Raw genomic sequence first — 12,319 nt, 5'->3', positions numbered from 1 at the left:
AGTGCGGTAGCCAAGTGTGCTGACCATGACACTACGGAGGCGGACATAGAACCACTAGACCCAAAACACAGAAACACATCAAATAAAACCAAGCACATACCCCTTTTGGTCAAAAAAACTTTGATTGTTATGCAATTATCCACCTCCTTTGCATAACTGACAAAATATTTTGAATTTTGTTTAGTAGATAGTGTTTTAGTATTAATCAGCGGTAAGCGGTAAGCTTCAAAACCGGTAGACATTATAATTTTGTTATAATATAATATTTATAGTGATTTTCATACAATGTTATATTTTAATTATAAAATGGAAAATCACAAAGTTAATGCTTCAAATATAAATTATAAATTCATTTATTTACATGTAAAACCTGTATTCTTCTTAGAATCTCAACCTACCAATGGTTATTTTATTTATTGTTTCGGCATTAACTTTGTGGTAAGACATGTTACAATGATTAAAGAAAACACTTCGTTTTTTACCACTTGAGTTTTATTATAGACTACATGTTTCAGAAGTTAAACTTCCATCATTCAGGTCTGTATAATAACTATAATAAGTTTAATCTCAGTTATTATACAGACCTGAATGATGGAAGTTTAACTTCTGAAACATGTAGTCTATAATAAAACTCAAGTGGTAAAAAACGAAGTGTTTTCTTTAATCATTGTACCAATGGTTATACAGATTGGGAGAACGGTATCTTTACTCGATCATATCTCCTCGTGTATTAACTTCTTTATCCCACAGTGGTCACCCTATTATCAAGTACACTCGGATAAAATTTAAAGAATCCAAAAACTTTTCGTAAAAAATTTAAAACGTAGATCTCACCTAAATTTTCAGGATTACCGTGAAGCATGCGCTTTTTATAACTTGCAAACTCTTTCTGATGGACGAACCGTGGCCGACTTGATGTTGCTCACCAAGATCATTTCCAACAAAATTGATTCCCCTGACCTAGTAGCCCGTATTAATTTTAGAGTACCTCAAAGACGTACGCGTTCTTCTCACCTTCTTCATGTACCGAAGTGCAACACAGTTTTTTTACAAAATACCACCCTAAATAGAATCATAGACTCATCTAATGACATTGATATTTTCGGAAAAAGCATAGCTATAATAAAAAAAGAGGTTAGTAGAAAGTTGTCATACTCTGTTTACTCTCCACCGATAACCTAGTTATGTTATGGGTGGGGGGTGAACGGTGCATGACAATTTTTTTTCTGTATATATAATATATATGTAAATGTATGTATATTTGTATATGTAGGTATATATATATAACGTGGTAATATTTTTCTTTGTAAATTGGGTGTAAATAATATATAAAGTGGGTGTATAATAATAAAACAAACAATGTGTTGCTTTGTAATTAAAGAAACGACAATAAAAGTTTATTCTTAATTAATCTTTACAATAATTTTTATATCTATCTGATTCTGACAGTTAATAATATTATATTTTTTCTATCGGATCTCTTTTGTTTAATTCTGTGCGACGCATGCGACATCTGGTGGTAGAACTGTTTTATGTAGGTACTATTTGTAAGTACTTAATAAAATGTATAGGTAGGTACCTAGTTATTTTATTACAAATATATATAAATAAATATATATATATATATATATATATATATATATATATATATATATATATATATATATATATATATATATATATATATATATATGTATGTATGTATGTGTGTATGTATGCGTATGTATATGTATGTATGTATATTTATAAATATATTTTTAAACTTCTTACCTAGAAAAAAAAATCCTTTAACCACCCTTATTAATTCCTCTCCTTTCCTTCTCCTTCCTGCTAAATCTATTATTTTATATAATACCCTTTTTTTGTTAAATATCTGAATGTTTTTTTAATAGTTTTATAACATAAATGTGGAATTGTTTAATTGGCTTTTTTTAACGTAACTATTTTTTGTTAATGTGATGTAATGTTTATTATTGTTAATGTAACTATTGTTTAATATGTCATTTTTTATATGTAAGCTGTACAATTCCCGAATAAATAAAATAAAAAATAAAACATTCATAGTTTATTTCCATAGGTCCTTTTAAAAACGATAGATAGAAGTTTGACTGTATATGAATTATCCAAAACGTTTATTATTATTATGCATTTATAATTAAATAACCCTTATTTTTTGGTTTCCAGCTTGGAGCGGATGGAGCCAACTCCAAGGTCAGAGGCAAGATGGGCGTCCAGTACATCTCCTGGCAGTACGACCAGATGGGAGTGGTGGCCACCCTACAACTGGCAGAGGTACACTTTCTGTTCCTTTCTTCATCTACCCTCTCCTAGCTTTGCGGCAGCTCTCACCTGGTCCACATCGAAGCCCGCATCCCGGATCAGATACATGGGCTCCAACCTTCCTGTAGGACCCGCACTTTAAACTAAAAATATTTAAACTCATATATCGTAGTCGTACAGGAGAAAGTAACCAACTGACAAAATGTAAAATGTTCAGGAGGGCCATCTAAAGGTGGAGACTGACCGGAGCTTTCGTCGTAACATAACATCGTAACATCGCTCGCAGCGAGCATCACCGAGCATCCAACTATGGACGGAGCGGTCGGCTCGGTGTACTGACTGCCTGAATGCTCGCATCGTAACGTGTTACGTTACAACGAAATGCTCCGGTCAGTCTCCACCATAAGTCACTTTTGCTTGGCGAGAAATTAAACATCAATGCAATTAGTCATTTTTTACAAGTCAATATATTATACTTCCAAGTTTAAAATCCTTTGGGATTTTTTCCAGGGCAATATTAAGCTAGTAAGATATAAAATAGTCAATGATCACATTTTTGTAAAAAATGCACTTGGTCACTTTTTCCTGTATGACTACGATATATGATATAATTCATGTCACTTCATGTGCGAGTTAGCGGCAGTATCTATGTTTGATTCAAGTAAACTTTTCATTTTAGTAGTGACCCTTTTCAATGTATGCAAAAATCCTTACCAAATTATTTTACATACTGGGAGACAACTTAAAACATGATTTTTATTTTTTGCTTATAATTTGACTGCTAGTGTGTGTATCTTAACACATTGTTGTCAAGTGGTTTTTTCATCAACCCCGTCCCTAATTATACTCTGGCAGTCTGCCGCTTGACCCTCAGTATACTAATCACAAGTAACACCCAATTCCTATCTGTACAAAGTTTGCAGGCATCTATTGCGTTCTATCAAAAGTAAACAAATAGAACACTTATAAGCGTCTCTGCCTCCATGGTGTAATCGTTAGCGCGTTTAGCTACCGTGCTGAAGGTCCCAGGTTCGAATTCCAGGGGTGGAGGGTAAAAATGAATGTTACTTATTTTACAGACTAATATTTATTTAATATTACCCTGGCCTGTTACCTGAAGCGCAAGAATGATCACCTAGCCTTCACTTAATTAACAATCGAGAAAACACTGCGTCAATACAATACAGCGCCCTATGCATTATTGGGTGCAAACAAGGGTTAGAGCGTCTCCTGGTCTCTACCAACAGTATGTAAAAGACGCTTTTAAGTGTTTCCCGCAAACAGTGTGTTAATTGGAAAGAGATTTGAGTTATGATGTAATTGTTTTCGCTTACTGCGATGATTATACAATATTCCAGGATACAGAGAACACGACGGCCTGGCAGCGCTTCCTGCCCGCGGGGCCCGTGGCGCTGCTCCCCCTGGGCCCCCGCCACAGCTCCCTCGTGTGGACCACGAGCCCCCGCCAAGCCAAGGACCTGCTGCAGCTGCCTCCCCAGGACTTCATCGACGCTCTGACCCATGCCCTGGTATGAACACAACTCCTCATTTGATACATGGGCATTCTAAATCCACCTCGTTAAATCATTAAATAAGCATGCTTTCTTTACACATTGACTGGCAAATACGGGATAACTCGTAAATTGCGTTCTTTGCTAGGACGCCGACTAGGAGTTATCTCGTACTGTGTTTATTGGCCATATTTCTGCAGCTACGATAAAATTTCTTGTATATCAGTGCTAATATGGATACATGGCTTCTGGGAAGAGAACGAAAAATCAATACTGGCTTACATGAACAGAAAACTTACTAATAAATGAACAGAAAATATAATAATGTACTATAATTAGAGTTTTTACTTACAACATTTTGAGTGTGTCCAAATACTTGTTCACAAAATCTGGATTATCTCCAATTACAGGAGTTATTTTCATATTATTTTTTGACATTTCATCAAAGATGAAGAAGAATATGGAAGTCTGGGCATTTACGGGGCTTACGACCGTCATAGGCTGGTTTAAGTGATCACTTTACACACGTGTAACATTCACCAATTCTACCCATTATTGACAACCACACTACTCAAATTCTTGGAAGTTCTATATATATGAACCAATTTAGAAACTTTGTTCTTTCTTCTTAATTGCTTACATCATTAACTTACATCTCACCAATAGATGTCTCTAGTGAAGTTCTAGTGATTCAAGAACAAAGTTTCTAAATTGGTTCATATATATAGAACTTCCAAGAATTTGAGTAGTGTGGTTGTCAATAATGGGTAGAATTGGTGAATGTTACACGTGTGTAAAGTGATCACTTAAACCAGCCTATGACGGTCGTAAGCCCCGTAAATGCCCAGACTTCCATATTCTTCTTCATCTTTGATGAAATGTCAAAAAATAATAGAGTTTTTACTAATATAATATGATTAAATCAATCAAAAAGCCTTCTTAGGACATCCGAAATGAAGACTCTAAGACCCATTGCAGGCCTAACACTTCGCGACAGTTAGAAACTCAGAAATAAGAAAAATCTGCGACGTTGAAGATGTTGTGCGATGGGGAAGAGAAAGAAAACGTTTCTGGAGAAATTATGTGGGAAGAGCGAGTCGGGATGGAGTGGTGAGGATAGCAGCGGACAGCAGCATAAGCGGAATCAGGCCCCCAGGAAGACCATCTAAACGATGGAGGGATAGCTGGTCTTCCACCTCCCAGGAGTGGACCGGAGAGTGACAGGACTTAGTGCTAGAAAAATAAGAAGAAGAAGATTAAATGAAATCAGCTTTTTAGCCCGGAATTCTGAAAATTGCCGTGGCAGTCAATGTGTTAACCACTTAACCCTTTGCCCAATTTGCCCGTACCACATACGGGCAAAAAAAGCGAGCCTTTGCGAATTTGCCTGTACCTGGTACAGGCGCAAATAACTGGACCTTTGCGAATTTACCCCGGATTTAACGAATGCACCTCGGTGAAGTTTTAAAATTCTCTTAAAAAATGCACCCCAGTGAAAGTTTAAAATTCTTTTAAAATTGCTATTCATATGTGGATAATGGAAGTGGGTAGATGTGAAATAAATCGCATCATCCAGCCATGTCCATAATATTTTAATAAATTTTGTTAAATGTGCCCTCGCATGGAAAAACTCTGTGAGGGCACACTATTGTAATCTTACGTTTATGATGAAATAAATAAATAATAAATCAAATTATAAATAAAACACTTGTCTTTTACCACTTGAGTATTATATTGTAACGATTAGTTTCGGAAACTACAGATGCTTCCATTCCACGGGTTTGAATATAAAATAACATTCATTAACCACAATGCAATTCAACAATAGCCTTCTCTCCTTGCAGCAGAAGACATATCCTCGCAGCCGGCTTGTGGACTCGGCCATGGGGGCCCTGGAGGCCCTGGTGGGGAAGCCCGGGCCCCGCCAGGTGCCCCCGCGGCTGCAGGAGGCCCACCAGCGGGCAGCCTTCCCACTGGGCTTTGGCCACGCCAGCCGGTACGTGGGGCCTGCCGTCGCTCTCATTGGGTATGTATAAATAGTCAATTCTGAAACACGGACCATAAAAGCAGCAGAATGGACAAAAATTTACGCAAAATTGGTAGGAATCAAATCCGCAGACATCAGTTTTGCAGTCGAGGGTCTACCCAACTACGCCAAATGCCTGTAGATAGTGTTTAGTATTAATTAGCCTTGAGGAAGAAGCTGTTCGTTTCGAAACCGGTCGACGTTATAATTAAATTATAATAAGATATAAAGTGCCATGTCTATGCTAGACTAAATCTGGAAAAACCAGATCCACTCTTTGATGCACTCCATTTTTCTCTATACTGGTTACGTTTTGGTGCGATTTAATGAATTCATATTGGTTTAACACGCGATTGGTCACGTTTTGTGCAGTAAACAGAACAGATTTGCATTTAAAGGATTGTTTTGTGCAATATTGGAAATGTAACTTTTTGTGAGCACCTCCACATTTTCCTCTTGTAGTCACCCTCACCGATGTGTAAAAGAATTTGCAAAGAGAGACGGTTATTCTGTCACCCAATCGGCAGCTATGAAGCTCTTCAAATCATTCCACGTTGATCTTACTTGTATGTGAATATTCTGTTCATGAAACTAAATTATATTTACAACATTTTGAGTGTTTTCAAATACTTATTCACAAAATCTGGATTATTTCCAATTACAGGAGTTATTTTCATATTATTTTTTGACAAATAAATTATCTGGTCAAATTTTAAGCTTAAATAATAAAAATGAAAATGGTATTTTCTGGCGTTTCTCATGTGTGTGATTGTAATCCAGGATTCGGACCTCACATACTATTATAAAAGTTTCTGCTTAGTAAAAAGCTTCTTTACATCTCACCAATAGATGTCTCTAGTGAAGTTCTAGTGATTCAAGAACAAGGTTTCTAAATTGGTTCTTTTATATAGAATTTGAGTAGTGTGGTTGTCAATATTGGGTAGAATTTTTTAATGTTACACGTGTGTAAAGGGATCACTCAAACCAGCCTATGACGGTCGTCAGCCCCGTAAATGCCCAGACTTCCATATTCTTCTTCATCTTTGATGAGATATAATATAATATAAATTATATTTACTGTTTTTTACAAGGACATTGTTTAAAATGAGTCACCATTTCAGAGATGCCGCCCATCGCGTGCATCCTCTAGCGGGGCAGGGAGTGAACCTGGGATTCGGAGACGTGGTGGATCTGGTCCATATCTTGGCTGACGCAGTCTACTCGGGCAGCCAACTCGGTAATTTTTAGTATAATAATTTTTTTATTATGTTTAACCTTTTCCACTCTGACCATTTTTTCTCATAACTGATCAGCTACTGTGATCAAAAATATGTGACGTTTTTCTACCATTAAAATAAATATTTTGGTTCCTTAATTTCGGGACACTGTCTGGCAATTCGTATGACCATTAGTTTTATAACTGAACTTGAAAGTGTAACTTTCATAGTTTTCCATGGCGGATTAATAATAATAAAAATAATAAAACCCTTATCCGCACCCAATGGTGCATAAGGCACTGTGTCATATTAACGCAGTGTTATCTTAATTGTTTACACATGAAGGAAAGGTGATCAGCCCTCCGCTTCAGGTACCAGTCCATGGTAATATTGAATAAATATTATAGTGAAAAAATCACTTATATTTATTTTACCCCCCCTGGGAATCGAACCCGGGACCTCCAGAACGGTAGCCGAGCGTGCTGACCATTACACTACGGAGGCGGACAACTATTGCGGACAACATGGCGGATTAACTATAAAATATTTATTAAAAACACATAAAATGTAATTTCTGTTATTTTAACTACTAACACTAATATCAAAAAAATTTGAAATATAATAGCTCCACAAAACGAAAAAAATGGGTATCCTTGTAGAAACGTCATAAATGAAGGATAACGACTGACTGTCCCAAAAAATATTAGCGGATGACAAATATTCTATCACCCAAAATGATAATCTGTTTTTCCTAGATTATATCTGAGTAATAGAAAGTTTTATTGAAGAAATGTTGGTTAATTCAGTATGTTGCGATGATTAACCGCATTTATCGCAAAAATTTTTTGGTAGAATATATATAGGGCGATAGAGAAATCAATGATTCAACTTATACCTGCGCCGGGCCAGACATTGTGGCCAACGGAGCTGCCTACTAGAATCATACGGGCCAGAATGTCTGGCCTACAGAGTGGTAAGAGTTAACATTCCTTTCCATGTAAAAAATGCACCTTCTCTGATAACTTTTAACAAAAGTCACTATCTGAGATATTACTATCATTAGAATCCTAACTGTCCATCAAACATCATCCCTTAGTTTTTCCTCTACCTTCTTCCCTAAACTCCCTTCTTCCTTTGCCTTTCTCATTATCATCAATTTGTAATTTTCATAAATATGTATTATAATATAAAGCAGTTGCTTAATTAATACAACAGTAAATTATAATGTTTGATTTTTTCATACTTTATATTCAAGCACTATCTACCCTCTGATTGCAAACAGCTAAATAAAGTATCAAACATTTTGACCAATATCACTAGTCTGTTTTTGGTTCTTTCCAAAAGTAAGCAAATAGAACGCTTATAAGCATCTCCCGCTCTCTCCCAGTAGTATGTAAAAGACGCTTGCTTTTAAGCGTTTCCCGCAAACAATGTGTTTCGATTTAATGCACCATTTGTATTTATTTACATTGGCAGGTGACAAAAGTCAGTTATTGAGGTACGAGACTCAACGCCAGCGCCACGTGTTTCCGACCGCCGTGGCCATAGACAGCCTACAGAAGCTCTACTCACATGACAACACTCCCGTAGTCCTGCTCAGGAGCTTGGGACTCCAGATCACACACGCGCTCACTCCCCTCAAGGTGAGCATACATTCCGGATAGACGTCTGGAGGCCAATGTTATGAGAGAAGCAATTTTATTGGACTTCAGACAACTATAGCTATACATTCCAAATTGATGTCTGAAGGCCAGTATTATAAAAGACGCAGTTTTATTGGACTTCTGATATCTGTAGCAATACATTCTGAATATATGTCTGAAGGCCAATATTATAAGAGAAGTAGTTTTATTGGACTTCAGACATCTGTAGCAATACATTCCGAATTGATGTCTGAAGGCCAGTATTATGAGAGAAGTGGTTTTATTGGACTTCAGACATCTGTAGCAATACATTCTGAATAGATGTCTGAAGGCCAATATTATAAGAGAAGTAGTTTTGTTGGACTTCAGACACCTGTAGCAATACATTCCGAATAGATGTCTGAAGGCCAGTATTATGAGAGAAGCAGTTTTATTGGTCTTTAGACATCTTTAGTATCATAGTATCATCTAACTAACTAACTAGCTAACCATCACCCCGCTTTCTGCAAGGGTGGCCAAAGAGAATAGAACTCCACACCATTCTGTCTTTACAAACATTCTTCATACATCTATCCCATAATTTTAATGAATGGATGTTTTGGTTTGTTTCAGAAAGCTATCATGAGTCACGCCATGGGATAATTCAGTATGGAGCTCCAACGTAGCTATGTAAATGTTAATATTTTAAAGTGATGTGTATTATTTGTTGATTTATGTTATTCAAGGAAACTCGCCAGTTATGGATCGTAGAGTCTTCATCTCGGAGGTTCGAAGTCGAGATTTTGTTCTGGAAGTATCTGTTCTTGCCTCAATCCCATAAGTGGAGCTTGAGAAGCATAGAGCATGGAGGTCGTCTTCGGATTCTGCTATAATGATGGCATCATCAGCGTAGCAGATATTGCCGATTCTTTTCCCGCCCAGTCGGTAACTCAGGTTCATATTGGCAACCTCTTCTATCAATTTATCCACAATCAAATTGAAAAGAAATGGGCTGAGGCTGTCTCCTTGTCTGATTCCGACTGGAGTGGGAACTGAACTTGTGCGTTCGCCATCTGCTTTGATCCTTGTGTAGCTGTTGGTGTTTAGATCTTTTATAAGTTTCACAATATTAGAGGGTATTTCTTTTTCGTCGAGAATTTTAATGACATCCTTTAATCTGATTCAATTGAATGCTTTGGTAAGATCGACAAAGCAGAAGTAAGCTGTCTTATTGAACTCTATTGCTTTTTCAACTATTTGTCTAACAACAAAGATGGCGTCTGTTGAAGATCTGTTTTTTCTAAACCCCTGTTGTTCTTCTCTATTGGTGATTTGTCTTTGCAATTTATTTCTGACAATGGTGGTTGAAAGTTTTAGAGCACAGCTAAGAAGAGTTTATGACTCGGTAGTTTCCAGGGTCTCTCTTATCACCTTTTTTTAATATGGGCACAGTTACTCTTGTTCGCCATTCTGTTGGTATACTACATGTTTTAAATATCTTTGATAAGGTCGTATATTTCTTTAAGTAATTTTAAGTGATGTGTATTATTTGTTGATTTATGGTATTCAAGGAAACTTTAATAATTAAAAAAATGATGAAATTAAAATGCCTTTTATTTAAGACTAACTAAACCCGACCACGCATTGCTGTGGCGCGGACTGGTTAAATGGTAAAGAAAGGAAACACAAAGCACGTATTTCTAATCTGTTTGATTTCACAATGCTCGTGAAGCAAGGAATATATTTAAATTCATATTTTAAATATGAAAATCAAACACTGATTTAGGTCTACCAAGTAAGTCTTTTTGATGACGATAGATTTAAGTATACTAATCAGTGTTTAATTTTAGTATTTAAATATATAAAATATGGAGTTCTACAAAAATAAATAAAAATTTATTGAAAGTCTATGAAACAAATAATGCATTGGAAAAGATTGAAAGTTATGGCAGCTGTCTGAAGCACGGTATCCACATTACATGAAGGCAAGTTGATAAGTCCTACGTTTGAGGTACCAGTCCAGGGTAATATTATATATATAAAAACATATGTTTGTTTGTTTGTTTATATTTTATGCTTTAGGAAGAAAATTTGCCCTTGTGATAAATCATTTGATTTAATTTCACTCACATTGATCGGCATGAGTGATAATAATGTAGAATAAACTGCGAGTGACCAGTGCTGTTTGTTTTTTGCCAATTTTCCATGCCTACTGTAAGTTAAATGTACTTTAAATGTAATTCGGCAATCAGTTGCTGGTAGTATCCTCCATTTTTAATTAAAGTTTTACTTGGTAAATATTACTTTTTCTTAAAATCTAGTATGACACGTGTTTCAATGGATTCCGCATCATTTGAAAATGATGTGGAATGCATTGAAACAGTTTTGTCGCAATTGCATGAATGGTATGGCAGCACATAAAATATGAACCGACAATCATTGATTTTTACATAAGGGGTGGCGCAAAATCAATTACCCTATTGGAAGATGCTATAATTTTTACAGATGGCATTGTACGTCAATCTTATTGGGCATTTGTGAACTAGACAACTGCAGCGTACAAACAAATTCAGGGTAGCGCATAATTAATCATCCAATTTCGTTTTCGAATAACTTTTATGATAAATAATAAATAAAAAATTTGAGTCATGGAAATCTTTATTTTGACCTTCATAATTTTTCCTGTTAAGTGGAAAAAGTGATATCTGTCAAGTGGCTGCCGCCAGTGTTGGTACACATTTATATATATATATATATATATATATATATATATATATATATATATATATATATATATATATATATATATATATATATATATAATATATTTATTTATATTTATATATATATATATATATTTATAAAAGTCATATATATAATCAAAGGGACAATCCAATCTTGATAAATAAACATTTAAAATTACTGCCGGTATGTGGAATATTGTGGATGATTATCATCGTTGAACATCAAACTGGACAAAAATATCGAAATCCTTTAGTACACAACCATGATACACGATTTACATACAACGAAGGTTTGACAGTCCCTAGAATTAACAATAAATATGGGAGTCGAACACTGCAATATATCGTTTCGAACATTTTTAATTTGTTGCCGACGGATGTTAGAGGTCAAAATAAAATAGGGAACAAAGGCAAAATAAAGGAATGGGTAAATGATCAAGAGTTAATTTTATGAAAATTGTAAAATGTTTAAATTCTTAATTTTTTTCTCTTTTTTGTGTCTATATTAGGTTAAAATCGTTAAAAACAATAAAAAATGTATTAAAAAAGAACTCCACTGGCAAGACACACAAGGTGGCTTGGTGGATCTCTGCAAAAAAAAAAGTTCTAAATATGTATAAATTGTGATTTAAATAAATGTATACAAATAAAAATTAAAAAATAATTATTTATTGAACAGCTAATGCCTTCAACATAATACATATACCATATAACCTATCTAATATAAAAATATACTAATAGAGAAACAAAAAGTCTTAAACATAAAATAACAAATAGTAAGCACTGGTAAATACACGTCTCCTTCACATACTATCAGCGAGCAGCGAGAGAGAGTGAAACACAACGTTTAAATGTATCCATTATAACGTGGAGAAGAAATGCTAAGAAAGTACACACTTCAAGGTGGATAACAATATAT

The 12,319-nt window shown here is 35.2% G+C and overlaps 1 protein-coding gene across 1 annotated transcript in view; it reads left to right on the top strand.

Annotated features, from left to right (window-relative positions):
• The window catches only part of LOC148299324 (ubiquinone biosynthesis monooxygenase COQ6, mitochondrial-like), a 66,295-nt gene extending 56,032 nt beyond the window's left edge, over positions 1 to 10,263 (top strand). The window contains exons 4-9 of the mRNA XM_088276200.1: positions 2,185 to 2,292; positions 3,639 to 3,809; positions 5,636 to 5,817; positions 6,939 to 7,054; positions 8,511 to 8,677; positions 9,290 to 10,263. Coding sequence (XP_088132326.1) covers positions 2,185 to 2,292; positions 3,639 to 3,809; positions 5,636 to 5,817; positions 6,939 to 7,054; positions 8,511 to 8,677; positions 9,290 to 9,319 — 774 coding nt within the window. The 3' untranslated portion in view covers positions 9,320 to 10,263. The remainder of the gene's footprint in view (positions 1 to 2,184; positions 2,293 to 3,638; positions 3,810 to 5,635; positions 5,818 to 6,938; positions 7,055 to 8,510; positions 8,678 to 9,289) is intronic.
• The last annotated feature ends 2,056 nt before the right edge of the window (positions 10,264 to 12,319 follow it).

Source organism: Brachycentrus maculatus, unplaced genomic scaffold (genome assembly GCF_059751285.1).
Source record: "Brachycentrus maculatus isolate JH-2025_06_01 unplaced genomic scaffold, ASM5975128v1 h1tg001184l, whole genome shotgun sequence".
Taxonomy (NCBI): Eukaryota; Metazoa; Arthropoda; class Insecta; order Trichoptera; family Brachycentridae; genus Brachycentrus; species Brachycentrus maculatus.
This window is presented reverse-complemented; position numbering and strand designations above follow the sequence as displayed.